Here is a 21812-nt window from a genome sequence, read left to right on the forward strand (position 1 = left end):
CTCTTTTGGGAAATTACAGCCAAGGAGTGCTGAGCACAAGGGGGTTGGAAAGTGCTAAGGTACTATTTTGCAACAGTAGGGGATGTAACCTTGAGGGAACAAGCAGCAAGTGTGATTGCCAGGGAAACAAGAGTGGCACTAGAATTTTCAATCCACAGCTCTGAAGATCTCTCTGCCTTTTATCTGGCACCAGGACTGCTGTTGTCTCAGGTTAGAGAATGGTGGGAGGAGGGGAGAACAATGCCAGAGCTCTGCACCAAAGGGCCTGTAATTCCAGGTGCTCTGTGCCACCTTCTGACCTTAAGTTGACATTTTGCAGCTGTCTGTGGCAGGGACCTTATCCTAGGGGAAGAAACATGTGAGATTCTTTCTGCTGGTTCAGAATTTTCCATTCATTTTAGTTCTGTGCAGTGGCACACAGAGCACAGCATGCTCTGCCCACCTGTACACAGGCCCAGAGAGCACCAGGCTAGGAAGCTGAGCAGCACTGACTCCCTAAAGCTGAAAAATCTGAGATAAAGTCAAGCTGACCAATCCCTGGTGGCATCTGGCATTACATTTTCTTAGTGGTATGTGAAGTCTAATTTAAATAACCCAAGTGATGGGACTATTGCCACTTACACCAGGGCCTCTAGTGTAGGCTTTGCCAAACTACATATTTAGCTCATAACCCTTTCCTCAGGGGTCACACTTTCTGATCTGCAGCAGGTAATGAGATGCACAGAATACAATGTTCCTGGCATGAAAAGCCCCAGAGGCACTGCACCCCTTGCTGGGATGCCAACTTATTCCCTACCCCCTCACCCCATTATCCTCCTTGCCTTCTGCATTGTCCTCAGACTTGCACTGACCTTCTTGATTCTGAAAAGCAATGAAACTGCATGTAGTTTTAAGAGATGTATAATAAGAAGCTAACAAAATTAGACTGGGACTCTGAAATGCTCAGTCCTCAGCTCTGCAAAAGCTTCTTGCATGACCTTGCATAAGTCACTTAATCTTTCAGCATTAAACGTCTCTGGTTGTGCCCAAGGAATGTTATCCTGGTCTTCTCTAGTTAGACATGGATGTTTGCAGCACAGGTTGTGTCTCCCACGGAACAGGAGAGCATCCTGGGATGGGTCACTAGGAACTGTAACAACCCAGTAATACTCTTTGGTTAATTGTGTTGATTTTGGGCTGTGGGAGGTTGGGTTTTCATCAATTGTGCATTTACACATTCTGAGCTAAAATTCAAAATCAAGTGAATTGCCCAGGATGGCCCTGATGGCCTCAGATTTCAGGTCATCAAAAAGACCTCTTGGAAATGAATGGAAACAGGAGCTGGCAGAAACATGTACATGTGAGAGGGAAGGAGAGAGAAGGCTGTTGACTTAACTGACTGTGAATGGGGCTCCTTGTAGGTGCTGAAGTCAGACAAGGAGAGACAGGCTGGGATCTCCTTCAGTTCACAACTCCAGCGAAGGAACTAAGGACCAAGCCTGGAGATGCGGTGCTGGGGCAGCAGGTACTGGGAAGGAGACCCCCACACCTTCCACTTACCAATTCTGTCCAGCCTGTCAAGAGCCACGGTTTCAAAAGCTCTCCGCATCATGGGATACTCCTCCAGCACCTCGTTGAAGTTGTCCACAGAGAGGGAGTAGAGCCGGCAGTAGGTGTCAGCGCGCACGCTGGCCGTGCGCCGCCCCCGCGTCAGCAGGCAAATCTCTGGAATGAAACACCCAGCCTGAGAACATGGGGACAGACACCAGCACCCCTGCCACGCAGGGCCTGGCACTATCACTCACGAGCAGTCCTGCCTGCCACCCAGTGTCCTCTCTAGCTGGACTCTACCTGCTGTCCCACTGCAAACACCAAGAGGGGTGATTTTCTGAAGGAGCATTTTAAAATGCCAGGGGGCTCGGCTGTGGCAGCTGCTACACACACTGCACCTCAGGGAGGCTGCTGGTCTCATTAGCCAGAGAAGTTTTGTTATGGTGGATTATCAAAGATACCAGACTGGAGAAGCTGTCTTTCTCCAGCTCCTCATGGGCAGAGGGAGCTGAAGGTCAAGCTGTGCTCTCACTGAAGCCAGTTCTCTCTCTAGATCTGTGGAAAAGGCTCTGTGCTGGCCTGTGGCTTTAGTGCCTGGCAGTGATGTTAATCCCCACACCCACAACATTTGACTCTTCAAAGTTCTTGAGGTCTTTTGCTACAAGCTTACAGATTGTCTGGGAAAGCCAACTTGGTGGCATCTATCAGCTCCTGGTGTATTTACACTGCAGTCACCTACTCCCAGGAGGATGCTCAGCTGGTTACAGAACAGAAAGCCCCAGATTACCATAAATGTCTGACTTGGCACAGACACTCCTTGAACATTCAGCAGAGCTCCTGAGTCCTGCTTTTCCACTGATTACACAGAGTACAGGCAGAGACAGGCACTTAAGGACAGATGGTGTGACCTGAAGACTGACAGCACCTTTTCTCTGTGCCATATGGTGGGTGTCAATCCACCAGCACCACTCTCAGGATTCATCTGGATCTACCCCAAAGCACTGGTACAGCAGCACTCGAGGGTTCTAAGGTGCATGATTAGGCTGCTTTCCTAAGGAGAAGATGCTGATGAGACTGTGCTGGCTTTGAACGTGTAGGAGGAGTTTTGTGTGTGGTGTCTGAACCACACTGAATGTCACAGACACTCAGAGTCAGGGTATCATAGGATCAGGGAACGGTTTGTGTTGGAAGGGACCTTAAAGATCATCCAGATCCAACCCCCCTGCATGGGCAGGGACACCTCCCACCAGCCCAGGTTGCTCCAAGCCCCATCCAACCTGCCCTTCAACACTGCCAGGGATGGGGCAGCCACAGCTTCCCTGGGCAACCTGGGCCAGGCTCTCACCACCCTCACACTCAAGAATTCCCTCCTCATGTCTCACCTCAATCTCCCCTCCCAGCACACTGACCCCATTTGCCAGGGACATGCAAAATCCTTGTACTCCCAAGTAGGTGCAGACAGGTTGTTTCAGAGCAAAGAAGCTGTGAGCAAGGAAATGCATGGTAGGGATATTTTAACAGAGAAAAGGCCTTACAGAAGGGGAGGGAAGGCAGGTTTCATTCTGCCCCATCTCAGTGGACCATGAATTGTGCTGCATTCAGTACTGAAACATGCATCTACCAGAGATCTCTCTGTCTTGGGCTGTCAGTGAGGTCTCTACAGGAGTCTGGTAGGAGGGGTGTCTCTGGGTTATTCCTAAGAGCAATACCCTAAATCTTCTCTTAATCTTTCCTGATCTCATGCTGGTTTCACTGGTGCAGAGCTCTGCTGCTGATCCATTAGCCTGCCTGCTGACCCTCATGACATTCTGCTGAGCCACAGGCTGCAGAGATGATGGACTATGTCTTTTCCTCTGTGTTTACACAGTGCCTCCTATGATAGATGCCCACCAGCACGACTAGGAGCACTATAGATTTGCTTGGGGAACTGAGAATGCTCCATTTTTTTCCTTCAGGTTCTCAGCTTCACAGATTTGTCAGTTTGCTTGGGGCAAAAAGAAATTAACCCATGAGAACTAAGTTTCCCTTCTCTGTTTTGTTATTATTTATTATCCAGACTTCTGCATTGCCCATGAGTCCTGGTTGCCTCCCATTGCCAAATTTACTCTATGGGAAGTTGCAGGACAGGTGAGATTAAAAGAGACAGAGAGGGAAGGAGGAGGTGCCTGAGGTATCAATTCCACTGGCTGCCATCCCTGTGTGTCCAGGACAAATTAATCATAGAATCACAGAATGGTCTAGGTTGGAAAGGACCTTAAAGATCATCCAGAACCAACCCCCTGCATGGGCAGGGACACCTCCCACCAGACCAGGTTGCTCCAAGCCCCATCCAACCTGCCCTTCAACACTGCCAGGGATGGGGCAGCCACAGCTTCCCTGGGCAACCTGGGCCAGGCTCTCACCACCCTCACAGCACAGAATTCCCTCCTCATGTCTCACCTCAATCTCCCTCTTCCAGTTTTCATCCCTTCCCCCTTGTCCTCTCCCTCCCTTCCCTTGTCCCAAGTCCCTCCCCAGCTTTCCTGGAGCCCCTTCAGGCACTGGCAGGTGCTCTAAGGTCTCCCTGGAGCCTTCTCTTCTCCAGGCTGAACACCCCAACTCCCCCATCCTGTCTTCACAGGAGAGGTGGTCTAGCCCTCAGATCATCTTCATGGCCTCCTCTGCACTCCCTCCAACAGCTCCATGTTCTTCTTATGTTGGGAGCCCCAGAACTGGACTCAGCACTGCAGGGTGGTCTCACCAGAGACAAGTATAGGGGGAGAATCCCCTCCCTGGCCCTGCTGCCCACGCTGCTTTTGCTGCAGCCCAGGACATGGTTGGTCTCTGGGCTCCAGCACATGTTGCTGTCTCATGTTGAGCTTCTCATCCACCATCACCCCCAAGTCCTTCTCCCCAGGGCTGTTCTCAATCCATTCTCCACCCAACCTTTCTCTGTGCTCGTGATTGCCCCAATCCAGGTACAGAACCTTGCACTTGGCCTTGTTGAACTTCATGCAGTTTGCACGAGCCCACCTCTCCAGCCTGTCAAGGACCCTCTGGAAGACCTCCCTTCCCTCCAGCATGTCACCTCACCCCACAACTTGGTGCCATCAGCAAACTTGCAGAGGGTGTTAAGAAACACAGGAGCAACAACAAGGGGCACCAGTAAAGGTGACTGATAAACACACACCTCCAAAGTAGGAGCCATCTGCCAGCTTGGTCTCCTTGTTGCCTTTGGTGAGGACGCTCACCACCCCGTGCTGGATGAAGTACATCTTCTTGCCAATGGTGCCCTCCCGGATGATGTAATCCCCGGGCTGGAACACCTCGAACCGCAACTTGGTCAACATGGATGTCACAAAGTTGGGATCCGCGTTGGCAAAGAGGGGCATGGAGGCAACCAGCTTCCGGCAGTTGAAGTTGATGATTTCCTGACCACCACGTGATCCAAAAGAGAGAGAGAGAAAGAGAGAGAGAGAGAGGGAGAGAGAGAGGGGAAAGGGGGAGAAATGATGCGACAGGGAGCAGAAAAGACACACACGATTTAGTCAACACCTGTTAACCTGTGAAGATCCCCTACTGGATCTGTACATTAGAAAGTGGAAAACAAAATGCTGCTCCCTTAGTCTGGCTCCCCCAGCTCAGGCTGGAACAGGCTCTGAATGCTGGGAGGGTGCAGTGGTGTGAGCTGGAGCTGCCAGCTTGACACCAGGCTCCACTGCTTTCATTCACACACTTTCTCCTGGAGTAGCAATGATCCTCCCAGCCTCCAAGCACCACCAGCACACCTCTTTCTGCAGGAAGCTCTGGGCTGGGAGAGAGGTGCACAGCACTGGTGAAATGCTGCATGAAAAAACCCAGGGCTCCTCTCTGGGAAAATGTTGTAACTCACCTTTGGCAGGCCTATGTTCTCTCTTGTCCTTCCTTGTTAATGAGATATTAAACAGCACCAATGTGCCAAGGGGTCAGAGAAAGAATTATCCTGGGCAGATGGGGACGGTGTCAAGAGAGGGAAGGGAGAGGTGCCCACCAGTCACTGGGGCACGGGCTGGATCACCAACCTCAGATGAAGAAAACCCAATTCAGCTGTTCAGCTGTCACAGAGCAGAGAGGGACTGTGCCTCCTCCCTTGGCTTGGTGTCACTTGGAGGGTATGACAGCACTTTCCACTGCACAGGAGCTGCCCTGTGCCATGTCAGCTCAGACTCAGAAAGTGGCAGAAAGTGGCATTGAGTGAATCACCTCAGCACAATTCTCCCCAGCCAAGCAGTGGGGAGGACAGCCACTCCCTCTGAATCAAACTGTCTCTGACAAAGACAAAGCCAAGCTATGGACCATGTTATTCTTGGCCTTGCTCTCCCAGGAAGTCAGACACAGCACAGGAACAGGTACAGCCCCAAGCAAAATGAGGCCTTAATGGCTGCTGAGACTCACGGATGTGGGCACGACACTAGAGCACACACAGAACCAGTGCTAGTGGGAAAGTTGGCCTCCCACCACTCCCAGCAACTGATGGTGTCCTCTGCAAAGCACCGGGAGCTTCAGAGCTGCCAGGAACATGCACTGCCCATTCCCCACCCCTCCTTACCTCTCGGAGGGGCTCACTCAGCTCTCCCAGGATGCTCTCCTCATCAAACATCTTCCCCTGGTAACGGTGCTCGTAGTAGTCATGGATGCGCTGCCGCATGTCTGCAGGGAGCTTGTGGAAGGACATGTACTGCTCCACTTGTTTGTACTGTGCAGGGGGCAGAGGAAGAGGAAGAGTTACCAGGACAGGCAACACACGGCATACACTCATGGACAAGCACATGCTAGACTATACCCATACTTTCACACCAAGTCAGGTCCAGGCACAGAAATCAGGAGCAGGAAAGAGCAGTTGTCTGAACTGGAGAGTTTGCAGACACCTTTGTTATATCCCCCATGTTTGAGCCTTCTCAGCCAGCTACACTGTGGAGACAACTGCTCATTCCCTGGATGTTGAGCAGCTCAGGCCCCTGTTCTCCCCTACACACACAGCACAAGCTGGGAGCAGAGACGAGTAAGACGTGCTTAGCTGGGAATCTCCTCTCAGCAAAGTAAGGCTGAGCAAAGACTGTCCAAACCCTGAGCAGAAGGAGAGCACGAAGTCACTGTGCCCTCAGCAGAAGGTGTGTGACCTGGCAGTGTGGCTCTAGGGCAGTGAGTGCTGTGCAGCACTTTGAGGCCTCAGCCCAGCACAGAAACCCACGGTACCAGGGCTGTACAAACCAGAACACAGTCCTGTGCTGGGTGTTCATGGCCACAGACAAACTGAAGGACACACACAGACAGAAATCTGACAGTTGCTGGCTGGAGCTGCAGTACCCCTGGCCTGCTCTTCTTCTCCTCTCTGTTCCTGTCTGCTCAGCTATGACAGCACCTTTGCGTTCCCACCCAGGGCTGCACAGACATTCTGTACCTTTTGCTGGGTCTCTATTGCCCCCCCCCCCACATGCTATCCAACCTGTCTGCATCTTTACCTTATGATTTGCATTTCCATCATGTCATTTAGCAGGGAAGACAAGGGCACACTGATTGATGCCAGACCAGGATTTGGGAATGGATGGTGCTTTCCATGTGTGGGTGTGCAAGAGACAAGTGCAAATGACACTTCCTCAAGGACACAGGACTGTAAAAGGCTCCCCTTGCCATGAAGGTGCTGCAGGGACAAGGTGTGTGTGTCCCAATGGCCATGCTCCCTCCCACTGGTATGCAGCAGAGAATATGAGCATGGATCATACTAAATAGTACTGACTGAAGGCCTGTGCTCCCCCTTCGCCATCCCTCTTCTCCCTGACACATCTCTCCCTAAGTGTCCCTTTACTGCAGCTTGTGCTGAAGTGCTTAATTACCACACTTCTGCTCATTACAGACCTCCCTGCACACACCAGTGTCACTCTGCTTTCAGTACAGTCTGTGCTGGCACTGCCTTGCATGCTAACAACTTGATCTGCACCAGAGAGGGGAAGGAATTACTCTGAGAAGCCAAGGTGGCAGAGGGGACACTCGGGGTTTCCTGGCATTTCCAGAGGTTTTTGTCTCTAGCTAGCAGCAGAGGAGCTGGCTGTAAATATTCATGATCACTACAGCATGATCAAAGTCAAGTAAGTCACCACCTCCCCCCGGGAAGCCAGGCAGAGAATTAGCAATGAAGGCTGCACTTTATTATTTGGATTGCTGGAGTTCTGGAGGGACTGGCAGGATGCTGTGTCAGGCAGTGCTGAGCTGGGTGCTGCACAGCCTGCACCTCAGGACTCAGGAAGATCAAGGGAGCAGAAACCAACATTGCCCAAGTGGACAACTCGCTGGATAAGATACAACTCGCTAGCTAAGGATAGCTGTCAGCTACCACTGCAGCATTTCAGGCATCCATGAGACCTGGGAAATTGGATACAGGATATGCAGGACACTCATTATGGAAAGGGAAATCATTAGGCACTATTTTTGCTGACTCAGGTTTATTAAACTGATCCTGAATCCACAAACAGGTCTGCTTGTTCCAATGCTGCATTTTTGCAGAATTGCTAAAAATATCACCTTATACTCTCAGTTTTAGCCCAATGTCTTCAATTGAAACATTGATCAGTGTCACAAGATGCCTCTTGTCACCTGCTGCCAGCCACCTGCCCACTACCCCTCTTCTTTCCACTGTAAGCTCTTGTAATCAATCTTCAACTGACCTTTGCTTCTTGGGAAAAATAGTCCCAGCTTCTCAGATTTACTAGCAAAGGTTGGATGGGGCGACTCAGACTCTTTGTTTATTCACTACTGTACATGGATTTATTGCTTTGTAACACAGAGCAATAAATTACTGCTCTGCAAAGTCCCTAGGGCTTGTCAGATTCTCCTACCATCACTGTCCCTAGGTAAGTAGAAGAGCAAAACCAGGAAAATATATTTCACCAGAAAAAGAGGTTCTGCTTCCAATTACAAATTTAAAACATGGTTATAAAAGAAAATTGTAATATAAGAAACCATAATTCTCTGTCATAGTTAACAAGAGGTAATCATCTTGGCTCTCCTGTCTTTGCTATGGCTACCTCCCCTCACCCCTGACAGCTGGAGAGTTTTGTGGGCTCTTCACTCTCCCTTGCACAGAAGTGGAGACCTGCAGAGGTGCTCAGAAATAAAAGCACCAACCTCTTCTCTCTGCCTGGTAATCAACCAACATCTTCAAGTCCTTTTCTTCTCCATCTCCAGGGAGACCTCATAGTGGTCTTCCAGTGCCTGAAGGGGCTCCAGAAAAGCTGGGGAGGGACTCGGGACAAGGGCAGGGAGGGAGAGGACAAGGGGGGATGGATGAAAACTGGAAGAGGGAGATTGAGGTGAGACATGAGGAGGGAATTCTGGAGTGTGAGGGTGGGGAGAGCCTGGCCCAGGTTGCCCAGGGAAGCTGTGGCTGCCCCGTCCCTGGCAGTGTTGAAGGGCAGGTTGGATGGGGCTTGGAGCAGCCTGGGCTGGTGGGAGGTGTCCCTGCCCATGCAGGGGGTTGGATCTGGATGATCTTTAAGGTCCCTTCCAACCCAGACCATTCCACGATCTCTGATTCTAATCATGTGGTGAAAATGAACAGCAGAGTGTGTGGGGTGTGAAGACTTCACCTGATAAGCCTGAATTTACAGGTCTTCCTTTTTTAACTGAGGCCCTGACACCATGCAAATCTGGCACTCTTTAAAGCCACTTCCTGCTCCCTTGAGCTCCTTTCAGAGGTGGCCAGATCTAACCTGCCAGCCCCCTTTTGACACCTTCCACCCTTCCACTTCTCTGTTCAGTCTTCCTGCTTCGTCTCCATGTCCTCAGTCTGACCTGTGCTCAGAGGAAGGCACAAAGATTAGTGGCCTCTCCGAGTCCAACTAAAAAGACTCATTTAGGAATTATTTAAATCTCTCTGAAGACAATTGAGTTCATTTAAATCCTAACTCATTTTCTTAAGTCTGTTTTTCCTCAAAGAAGCCCTTGAAGGAAGTATTAATATATCAAAAGGAAACCATTTAGCTGAGTGTTTTTCCTTCTATAACTGGCCTCTTTCCCTCCTTGTCTCACCAGTTCCCTCCTGCCAAAGCTCAGATCACTCACAGTCCAAAGGGAACTATATTTAACTCCTTCCCTGCCCTCAATCTCCATCATGAATCCTCCTCTTGCTGGCAGTAATAAATCACTGACTGAAAAGGCTGGACTATTTCCTTGCCCTACTTCTGAACATAAAAAAGATCCTGCAGCTGAGAAGAGCTGCTCCCATCCCAGTCTGGGCATTGACATCTCCTGTGTCCTCTTCTGCTTCACACAAGTCACTCTTCAGAGCTTCAGAGAGATGGTGATTTCCATTTTTAGATCTCAGTTAATCAAACACATTTAAACACATTCACATCATGGTCACCAATATGGGCACACATGTAACCCACTGGAATGCAGGCACTTGGGATGCTCCTATCCCTCTAACCAAAGCTAAATATCCACTTTCTATTCAGAGCTGTACTGCTTGGATCCTTCCAGAACCAGGCTGAAAGCACTGGGGGACCAAGCTTAATTGTGGTCACAGTCTCCATTTCTGGACTCGACGGAAGACAACGGAGATGCACCTGTGTAAGAAAAAGGGGAATCAAGCAGAGTGATGTATTTTCAATTGAGTGAAACATGATGATGCTCTGACAGCATTTTGAATGCTGGTGGCACATCTCCTGTGACACTGGATGAAGGTACATCTGAGCAGCCACAATGTACAATCTTGTGGCTCTCTCAAGTGGATTAGAGCTTCATTGGGGTAAACATAAAGAGTCACAGCATGGTTTGAGTTGTAAGGGACCTTAAAGATCATCTAGATCCAACCCCCTGCATGGGCAGGGACACCTCCCACCAGACCAGGCTGCTCCAAGCCCCATCCAACCTGCCCTTCAACACTGCCAGGGATGGGGCAGCCACAGCTTCCCTGGGCAACCTGGGCCAGGCTCTCCCCACCCTCACACTCCAGAATTCCCTCCTCATGTCTCACCTCAATCTCCCTCTTCCAGTTTTCATCCCTTCCCCCTTGTCCTCTCCCTCCCTGCCCTTGTCCCAAGTCCCTCCCCAGCTTTCTTCTCTTCTTCAGACTGAACATGAAGTAATGAGATTCACCAGAGAGAATGTCCTGATTGGACATAGTTGCATCTTTTCTTTATCTTCTCTGGCTTATGATTAAACAGTGCAGATCCCCAGCAGTCAGTAATTATCAAACCCAAATAAATGCCAATTTTTGGTCCATTTTTCTGGTCTTTTTAGCCACTCATATTCCCAATCCAGGATTTGTTCTATAGCCACATACAAACCTAACTCAAAATGATCAAGACATATGTTCTCATGGAGTCAAATGACTTTAGGATTAAGTGATTTAAGGGAAGATACTGAACTTTTGGTGAGATCTTTGTTGGTTTCCCTTTGCAGAGCTCCATGCTTGGTCACATTTAGCTGATGTAATTTTGCTCTTTTGCTGAAATTGTGCTGAGAGCTGTAACTGGTGCAGGCTATCACAGTTTATCCTCAGGCTGCCAACACTTAGGAACACAGTTGGCTCTACACACATACTCATGCTCATGAGCACTGTCCTACTGTTTTCCAACAAGAATATAGACATTCATTGAATTACATGTGCACAGGGTTGCCTTCTTCATAGCAACAGGAAGGTGATTGTGAGGAGCTACATTCAGGCATATGCTGTCCTTTCCCTTCTCCAGCCCCCAGGCAGCAAGAGGATGAGGCAGGAGCTGATTCCTTCACAGAGGGAAATGGAGGAAACTCGAACAAGCAAGTGGCAAGACAGCTGGGGAGCATGAGGGGAGTGGCAGGGGAGGATCAGAGTGTGTTACAGGCAGATTGAAGCAGGTTGCACAGGTTATTTCAATATCAATTCAACCAGAACAACTCAGACCACATCTAGCACAGCACCAAACATTACCAGTGCTGCTTTTGCTTTCAGGTTAATCAGCTAAATTTAAAACCATGCCCATACTCTTCAGCTTTGTAAGGTATTGGATAGCTACCTCCATTCTGCAAAAAGCTTTACACAATGTCCTTGTTCTGAGCTCTTCCAAAGGCTGGGTTCATTTTTGTACCATGGCACCAGCCCTGTTTGCTACATGTTAGGTGCTGAAAAACATGGAACATGTTTACCCTTGCTGCAGTGATACCTTCAGAAATTATCTTAGCTAGAATCAGGCTCTTTATCTCTTGCTGTGTTATAAAGAGCACAGACATTAGCAGCAAATTCTTGGGGCTTTTTTTTCCACTTTCTATCCAACATTCATTCCATTCAGGATGGCTGTAATGATCAACTGATGTAGTGTCCTCCCCTGGCTGTTAATCAGTACCTATTCAGGCAAGGATTATGCTTCAGACAATCTCATTCCTGGGTGGTGAGATGTCAGACAGACTCAGAAGGGACAATTATGAGCCTGATTAAGCAGTTGTTTACTTCCTCCCATCATCTGCATTGCTGCAGTGGCCTCAGTGCAGGCCAGGGAACCCCACCACAGGGATGGTGCCACTCACTACATAGTGCTTAGCTTGCAGTCACACCCCCAGAAGACATGACTTGGCTTTGATGCAGCAATGGAAATGGCTGCTAACTTCAGAGGCCACAGAAGAGCAGATTCAAGAACTCTGAGACAGATTTTTTTTGCATTAAATGCTGTGGGCAATATCCTTCTGTCTGCTCTTAGAGGTGCTCAGCCTTAAGGTCTAATCCTGTGCATCATAGCGAGGTGATACAATGATGAATGTGTTATGTACAAACCTGTACATCATGGCTACAGAAACACCTTGTTTACAGAAACACCTAGCTCCAGCCTGGGAAAAGCACCTGAGGGGAATGCCTTGCTAGGTTTGAGAGGTCACATCCCACTATAAACCAGTGGTCCAGCACAGGGAAGTTTAGGACCTGGTCAATGACTTTTATTATTCATTAAGCACTCTGAAAGTCGTATCATGGGATATACTGGAGAAGTCAGGTTGTGTCCCTGGATCCACACATCTGTAGGTGTGAGGGGGAAAAAGGGATCAAGATTACTTTCCTCAGAAGAGAAGAATGAGTGAGATGAGGTGAAATCTGCCAGCAGACAAAGGCTGGAGATAGGGAAAGGAAACAGTGAGTCTGTGCCATTTGAAATCAGTATTGCTGGGAGCAGCCTTTTGCCAGGAGAGATGGCTCAGCAGGGAGGCTCAGTGCTTCGCATTATGATGTATTTATTTATTTATTTATTTACAGCTCAAGTGCCAAAATGAATCTCAAACCTGATAATGAAGTTTGAAATCCCACACCAGGATATAAAAAACTGCTGAGGCAAGAGCACTTTCTGTGACAAAACACACAGTGCTCGTGTGTGTGCACAAACGCCCTGCTCAGACCAGGCTGTCATCAACGTTGCTCAAAGAACAGAACTGTTTGTCTGCCTTCCACTCTCAGAAACAAGATGTCAAAATCCTACCTATAATCACAAGGTCTGTGGCACAGCAAAACAAAACGAATCCCAACTGGAAACCTGCAGTCAGAAGGCAATCTGCATGGCAGCTGTTTTTCATAGAAGCATGGAATGGTTTGGGTTGGAAGGGACCTTAAAGATCATCTAGATCCAAACCCCCTGCATTGGCAGGGACATCTCCCACCAGACCAGGTTGCTCCAAGCCCCATCCAACCTGCCCTTCAACACTGCCAGGGATGGGGCAGCCACAGCTTCCCTGGGCAACCTGGGCCAGGCTCTCACCACCCTCACACTCCAGAATTCCCTCCTCATGTCTCACCTCAATCTCCCAGTTTTCATCCCTTCCCCCCTTGTCCTCTCCCTCCCTGCCCTTGTCCCAAGCCCCTCCCCAGCTTTCCTGGAGCCCCTTCAGAAACTGGAAGGTGCTCTAAGGTCTCCCTGGAGCCTCCTCTTCTCCAGGCTGAACAACCTCAACTGTTTCACTTTCCTTCTCTTTCCTTCTTTAAAGATGTGCTGAAAGACACTGCAAGGCTGCTGACTCTTTCCTTCCCTTGTTGGTGTGAGCATGGAGAGGGTACTCTACATCCCCCTGTGCTTCAGGACAGTCCCACACTCCATGGGGGCACTGCCACCTACCAGGGAGACACCCTCACACCTGGGCACTGAACTAGCTTCTTTCAGTGCTCACTGATCTCTGATGCCTTGATATCAAAAGACACGTTTTGCAGCTTCAAAATGGGGGTCCTCTTAGTAAACAGTTTCAGGTAAGTTCACCAAAGAAATACTCTTTTGCAAGAAGAAAAACTACTCAAGCCTGGTGTAGTACAGGCCATAAAGGGAAGATAATTTGCACTGCAAGAGGTTTTTAAAATAAATCATTACGTTTTCCATCAGAAACATTTTCATTTTATAACCACCCCAGGATTCTTTCATGAAGAGGAGTAAATAACCTTAAAACAATTGACACACATTTCTGATTTTTCGCTTGAGCTGAACTGAAAAAATCCTTATTTTTACCACTCCATTACCTACTTCTTACAAACATTCTTCTCAGTCAAGAGGGATGTGGTCTCAAGGACAGCTGCCTTGCAGCACTGGATGTACAACCCTATGCCAGCTATCTCACTGCATCTGGTCTGCTCACTGGCTGAAAGCACTTAAAGACTTGAAAATCAGAGTTAAAGGATGGTTCCAGCCAGAAGGGACCTCTGGGGGTCATCTGGTCCACATTCCCACTCAAATGAGCCAACTTACATCAGGTTGCAATTTGCTGGCAGCCTCCTTGGAGCTCCATTCATATGTGGGTGGGTTGCAGAGAAGGTGGAGACTGGGGATCCTTTACTATTCCAGCCGTGTTACCATTCCTTAACATGTTAGAGAGCAAGCTGGACTCCTCCTGTTAACTGAAACTGCATCTAACCTTGTTCCTTTCACTTGCTGACTCTAGACTGCAAACCAGCCAGAAAAATACAGGACACAGGAAAAAGACAGGAAAAACTCCCTAAAGGCAGTGCTGGGACACTGAGAGCAGTGTACATCAGAAGCCCACACTTCTAGACACAATCAATAAAGCACATCATTTATAAGCCTTGTTATCAACCCCAAGTGCTTTGATTGACAGTAACATGGGACCTAATAGTTCTAGGCATCTCTTCACAGACTGAAGTAATACGCAACTAGTGCAGTCATAAGAGGAAAAAGCAGGGCACTCCAAACTGTTTCCAATTAAGAAACATGATTCAATTTTGCATTTGATTAGATTTTTCAGACACTGCCCATTTCTGGAGTGCTGCACATTCCCTACCCTCTCCTTCACACACACTGACAGAAGAGTATGGGTGCTCTACAGCTTTCCTGACATCTAGAGCTGAGATGTTAGCTCAGGAGGGGACTTTTACACAACCTCTTTGAACTCCAGGAATCTGGGAATGCCACCTGGGAACAGATCTTGGTGACCAATCATCTTGGGAATGGCACTTCAAATCTTGTTCAGAGTGGTAATGAACATGAAATTTCCCATTTGAGAGGCTTGTTCAGAGTAGGTGTGGGAATGATGGCAGCTTTTGCCCAGCTCCAGGCAGATGACACCAGACACTGTAATGTATCTGAGCTGTGTTGTCCCCAAGGTAGCAAAGCCAGCCCTGGAGTCACAAGAATGAATAGAGCTTTGGTACAGTGCTGTGCTGGGGTTAATTAGCTGTGGAGGGGGGCTAATCAGCAAGGGCATGTTGCCAGGCTAATGTGATTACTCTGTAGCCAGGACCCCAGCTACGATCTCTGCATCGAATTCCCTGCACACCTTCTGTTGAAGGCAGTTCATTGAGGGCCTAAAAATCCAGGAGTAGCCACGAAGGGTCAAGCTGAGGGCTCCTCTTACCTGGTCTCTATCAGTTTCAGGTGCTTTAAGGAACAGGAGAAGGAATAAAAGAGGCCCACAGCAAACCAGTTCCTGGCCATACCCTCCTAGCTTTTCTAACAAAAGCAGCTTAGGTTGGAACTGCATCTCAGCATTCAGTAACTCTTGAAGGATTTTCCTTACGTGATTTTGTAAAAATATTCTAAGGCTAATCAAACTTTGGGTCTCCACAGCACCCTGGAGCAGTGAGTTCCACAGTTTAATTACATACCATTTAAAAAAAACCCTCCTTAAACCTGTTGCCTTGTAAGCCTCTGCCCTGCTGGTGTCCTGGAAAGAACTGACTGAGCTCAGAAGACAGGTTTTCAGCTCTTGCTGCAGCAGCCAGGCACACTGGCAATCTCTCCCTTCCCCTCTAAGCAGTACTGGTCTCTGTTTTGTCTGCAACAGAGATGCCACGTTCCACTGGTTAAGCTTCAGCCTTTGCAATTACTAAATTTTCCTCAATTACTCTTTGCTGAATTCAGGCTGATGGCAGAAGGGCCAAAGTGTTGATAGTTGGACAGCAAAGTGTTTTTTTGTTCAGATAGCCAGACCATGAGGTAAAACTGTGGCAAGAAGTGCTGTGCTGATGGTTAAGAAGGGCTGTTTCAGGAGCTGAGAGGTGATGTCACTAGTGTTTCTCTAGGATTTATCAAGTGATTCTCTCCTCAGTGTTACCTTCTTGCCCCCACCCCCTAAGCAGCTTCTTCCGAATAAAGGCAAGTGAATATGCAAGCATCTACCCAGTCTCAATATGTATTTTAAGAACAGGAAACACTGGATAGTTTAGGTAGTGATGCAGAGAAGAGAAGGAGCAGTGTGGATTGAGTGTGGAGGGCAGAGAGCTTGAGGGAATGCCAGTGTAGCAGAGAGATCTTGAGGAGAGATAAGGCTCTGGAAGCAGAGATTACGGCTTTGCTGGGCTCTGCAGTGCTGACAGCAGCAATCCCTATCTCTCATCAGTCATTCTTCCATATGTACCTGAGAAGATAACACAGGGGAGCTGAGACTCTGCAGGATGCCCATCACTGCTTGCATCCTGCTGGGATGGGAGACTGGAGCCCAGAGCCCCTCTCTGCTTTGTTCCGAGGAGCGTGGCTGCAGCAGGCAGCATAATCACCGCTCCCCAAAGCCTCAAGGTTACAGCACCTGCTGGGGAGGATGAGTGTGTGTGTGGTGGCTTGACATAAATATTAATCCAGCTGAGCTTTAGGCTTAGAGAAAGAAATGAATAGAGGAACCTGCAAAAAGCATGAAAATAACTCGCATATCAGTCTCATTTGTTCATCTCCTGGGCAGGAAGCACTCTTTCTCTCTTCAGAGCCACAGATACTGCAGGCTGTGGGGTAATTTCACAGTCAGTGATGAACATACATGCTAAGGCTTGAGCTGACCCAAGAATAGCTGAAAGGGGCCTTGTGCCTCTGCTCTTGCTTATGGACCTCCTCCACCAGCACCCTGCACCAGCTCCAGCACCCTGCACCAGCTCCAGCACCCACTGGACTCTACAGTGAGTATCTCAACCCACTAATCTGGCAGAAAACTAACCCTGAAGAAAGAAATCAGCTCAGTAAAGGTATGACAAGTATGGAAGGTGGGGCACAAGAGTGAAACAGTGCAGCTGAGAACAGTGGTAGGGAGCACTGGGTGAGGACAGAGATTTGAGGCTTCCCCTCTTGGGTCAGAGCTGTTGGATCCACCCAGTTATCATATGGAACTGAACAACATGACTTTGGGAAATTCTTCTGTCAGAAACCTTCAGGACTTGTAGTCATATTCTCTCACACATAGGAAAACAGACACCAATCTTGGGTGCAAAGATATTTTGAAGTTAGACACCAGACTGAGGTTAAGAAGTAAGAGTCAGCTCCTGATCCTGCCACTGACCCTCTGTGACCACAGGCAAGTAATTTGGGGCATAACACACTCTGCAATGCAAGATGGAACAGACAGGTCCCTTCTGGCTTCATCTCTGGGACTGGAAATAAAACAGTCAGTTCAGAGTGCCAGACCTAAAGAGCTATTCTGATTCAGAGCTTTTTAAAGGAGGCACAGAGCCAGACTTACACGAGTGCCTGAGCTGGTGTGAGTGCTCTATGCCACACGGAACTCTCCACAGGTACTTGGAAGCCTCAGCACTGTACTGTCTTGGAGGGTGCAACCTCCTCTCCAAATTCTCCATGCTTCCTACCTCCCCACCAAACCTGTACAGCCTTGCAGAAACTAGCATAGCATGAAGTCAGATGCTACAGCAGGAAATATAGGCAGGACAGGGATTGAGTATCTTAATGTTCAATGAATTCAACCCAGAGTGAGACAAGCCTGCTACTGCAGCCAACAGACAGCACATCTTGGCTTGAAATCCTCTTCTCAAAAGCCCTGTTTGTACAAGGGAAGAACAAGGTGGCTTGGCAGAGAAACAGACACTCGGAAACTTCACCACAAACTCACTCCTGCACCTTGTTCTGAAGGTGACACAAAGTAAAGCCTGTCCATACAGTTACTAGCAATAACCTTCTGTCCTGTTACTCTGTCATTTCTGCTGTTCTCCCTCCCAACCATCTCCCCCTTCTTTGGCTACTCCCACGACAGCTGCTCAAGTCTCCAGAGCCTAAGCTTCTGCTGAGGTGAGAGGCAGAGCCCTGTCTGCACCCCAAAGGTGTACCCAGCAGAAGTCTCTAAACGCTGCCTGCTTCTACCAATTGACCTGCAAACTTGTTGAGATTCTTTGCTTATAATATGCTTCAACAGACACATTGTCCCATGAGGACTGAAATAAATTGAGTTGCAGGGCTGCAAATCATGCCTCATTTTAATCAGGGCTATTCAAGTGCTAAGGAATGCAGAAAGCAAATAGGTATTTGTTTTTAAGGCCACTGTTTGTCTCATTTGCAAGAGGAAAATGAACGTGCTCAATCCCTGAGGCTTTAATCCCAGGAGAATATCTTGGGAAATGAACCTGCTATAACCACTACACATGAAATACACCCTTTCTTAAATCCTCTACCCACTGCTTTTGTCACAATTTTTTTTCTTTTGGATCTGTTAACTCTCTCATTCACTTCTCCACATTCTAATAAGGCTTTAACCTTTCACACTTCTGCCACTCCCACTGCAGTCCCTGCTGGTTTACTCGTGACTGATTTCCCTGAGCACCCAACTGGAATCCAACATCAAGTTCTGCCCTTGTCTCCAGACCTCGTTTGAGAAAAAATTAGTGCCCAGTCCTGCAGGTGTAAAGGTGGCTGCAGCCAGACTGACCAGGTGGTTGGATTTGCAAATCAGCCCTTGACTTTTATGCTACTTCAAACACATTTGAATAAATACTCTGCAGACACAGTTTTGATCAGCTTGCATCCCTACTGCTGCAGTGTCCTTCTCTTTGGCATGCTCTGCTCTCCATTAGAATTCATCCAGCCAATTTATATGATAGAGGTAAAACTCTGTACAAACCCAGAGCTCTAGTTGCATCCTAGCCCTCCAGACCTCAGCTTCTGAGCTTTTTCCCTCTTGCAGCTCTTGCTGTGGTTTGAGATCTTCCCTATCCTCAAAGCACAGTTCAGCCTCTTCTTTGCTTTCACCCTCTGCCCTAATCTCTTTCTGTGGCCCAGTGTTGTAATCCCCATGTCTCAAACCCATTCCTAGGCCATCTAACAAATCCTTTCTCTCACCTTCTCCCTGAACTTACAATCCACCTAGCCTGTGCTTGCTAGCCAGAGCTTGTCCACTTGAGTAACAGCTACCCTTCCACATAACCTAAGTGCACCTGGCAGGGTCAGAATAGGGCTAGCAACTAATTCTTCCACTTCTTAATCTTCAAATCAAATGTATCCATAGACCCTGACCATAACACCTCCTTCCCTATGGCATCCTCAGCCCTACTAACTGGGGAAAGTTGCTTTTGCTGATGCCTGGAAAGAACTTTGTGGTGAAGTCCCTTCCTCACCTCTGAACCACCGAGGCCCCTGCTCCTCATACACACTCACTCTTTGATGAGCTCTCCTGTTTAGTGGAGGTGCAGGGTTACCGGTTCAGCCACAAGTGGAAGGCAGCAGTTTTGCCTGTTTATGCCCAAAAGACAAAAAGTATTATTGCACCAGGAGCCCCTTTTGCTCTAGATAATTAAATGTCATTGTGCAGACAGGAACATAAGGTATGGAAAGAGGGAAGGAATCACTGCAGTTCCCTTCATGGGCTGAATCAGGGTGACTGACCCTGTTTGCCCCTCACCATCCCACAAGTTCACAGCATCACCTTAGATCCACCACCATCAGTAACTGCTGCTGCAGTTGTAACCTGAGCAGTTGTGATCTGTCTGTCTGTGCCCTACATTATGCAATTCAACAACTGTGCAATTAATTCGATAGCTACCTGGGGAACCTGCTGGGAGCTCCTGAGCTTTGATCTGTGCTTAGGGGTTTGTTATGTAGTTTCACTCATGAGCACTGAGGTGAATAATCCAGATACTTTTAAAGGAAGCACTTCTAAACAAAAGCTGCGCATTCTGGAACGTTCACTTGGGATTTGAAACAAGATCTTGGAAAGGAAAAAGTGACTTACAGTTTTAGATACCAGTGACATTGATAATGTTGATCTAAAAAGACAGTCAGAGACAACAAGAATCACCCACTTGACCTAATATTATTGATCTGATCTTGCAACTGTGTCTTCCTGAGGGTCTGTTTTAGTGAACGGATGGGTATGAATTACCAATAAACTGCTGCATGACAAAGATACTGCACGGATGGCCCCTCACATGGGTCACTGCCAGCCCTGGCAACCTCCAGACAATGCAGAGCATCACAGAGTCATTATGGTTGGAAAGGACCTCTGAGATCACAAGGCCAACCATCAACACAAACCCACCCCAAACAATCACAAACAACCACACACGCTCCACCAGAAAACACCCACAACAAAAAAACCTCTACAACCCCAGCCACTAGGGCATTCTCTGAAGTGCCACATCTACATGTTTCTTCAATAGCTCCAAGGACGGTGACTCCACCACCTCCCTTGGGAGGCTGTTCCAGTGCCTGACCACTCATTCAGTAAAGAAATTCTTCCCAATACCCAATCTGAACCTCCCCTGTTGCAACTTCAGGCCATTTCCTCTGGTCCTGTTGTTACTCACCAGGGAGAAGTGGCCAACACCCACCTCCCAAAAACCTCCTTTCAGGTAGTTGTAGAGGGCAATGAGGTCTCCCCTCAGCCTCCTCTTCTCCAAACTAAACAACCCAAGTTCCCTCGGCCATTCCTCATATGACTTGTTCTCTAGACCCTTCCCCAGCTTGGTAGTTCTAACGCACAACCCCCCCTGGCTCACAGAAGGCTTGCAAAGCCCAGTCCTTACCTTCTCCTGGTACTGACGCCGTGAGGAGTCCAGAGACTGGATGAGGGCAGTGGCGTGGCCGATGAACATGGCGTAGCAGGTGGCCCCAACAATCATGCTGAGCATGGTGAGCCAGACGTCGGACATGCCCACGGGCGCCTGCTGCCCGTAGCCAATGCACAGCATGTGGCTCATGGCCTTGAACAGAGCATAGGAATACTGCTTCCCCCAGGAGTCGTTCTGAAGAGACACAGACAGACACAGCTTCAGCAGTGGGACATGACATTCTAAGGGATGAACACACTTCAGAAAAGGATACTTAACATTGCACCCAAAAAGTCATGTTTAAAGCACTTTCTATAGGTTAAACAAGCAATTTCATTCTTTGATGGCTTGGAAATGCTGGGCACACTTGATTATTAAAAAAAAAAAAAAAAAGAACCCTCAAATTTAGTAATCTGCCATTAACAAATTTTGGCCAGGGTTTTTACAGATTCCATAGACTCTTTTCAGTAAAAGTTTCCAGAAAGGAAGCCAGACAGTCTGACACAATGGTAACCTGGAGTAAACTAAGATGATGCATTGGGATATTTTCAAAATGTGGGAGAAGGAACCAAAGCAAGTGATTACTCCACTGGGAAATGGGACTTTAGCAGAGAATTGGTAAAAGGGAGGCTGAGCAAAACTGCCAGCAGCAAGATCTTAGAGCAGGGAAAATCACTCCTCAGCAGTTTAGGAAATGGGTAGGATCTCTGGTCATTACCTGAAGAGATGGGAAGGGCAGAAAACTAACATCATAACGTCCAGACAGCAAGGTCTTCTCAGTGCAAAACAGGGCTTTTTTTTCAGAGAGCTGAGAAAACTACAAATGGTCTCATCTGAGAGATGCAATAAACCATGGCGAGAAGCCAGCTGAAGTCAATGGCTTCTCTTGAACACTCTGTGCTCTCCCACTGCAACTGACACAAGAAGTACCTCAGTGATTACATCATGGGATAGGGAGGAAAAACAGCATAAGTTTCATGATTATTCTGATTAGCCTGAGTTCATGGAACAGCTCAAGGTACATTTACTATCCTGTGGGTATTACATGCTAGCAAGT

General features: G+C 48.2%; 1 protein-coding gene across 1 annotated transcript in view; it reads right to left on the reverse strand.

Annotated features, from left to right (window-relative positions):
* HCN4 (hyperpolarization activated cyclic nucleotide gated potassium channel 4) overlaps nucleotides 1-21812 on the reverse strand; it is a 108721-nt gene that overhangs the window by 15355 nt on the left and 71554 nt on the right. The window contains exons 4-7 of the mRNA XM_051628436.1: nucleotides 20732-20950; nucleotides 6098-6244; nucleotides 4700-4940; nucleotides 1540-1704 (exon numbers count right to left, since the gene is read on the reverse strand). Coding sequence (XP_051484396.1) covers nucleotides 1540-1704; nucleotides 4700-4940; nucleotides 6098-6244; nucleotides 20732-20950 — 772 coding nt within the window. The remainder of the gene's footprint in view (nucleotides 1-1539; nucleotides 1705-4699; nucleotides 4941-6097; nucleotides 6245-20731; nucleotides 20951-21812) is intronic.

Source organism: Apus apus, chromosome 10 (genome assembly GCF_020740795.1).
Source record: "Apus apus isolate bApuApu2 chromosome 10, bApuApu2.pri.cur, whole genome shotgun sequence".
Lineage (NCBI taxonomy): Eukaryota > Metazoa > Chordata > Aves > Apodiformes > Apodidae > Apus > Apus apus.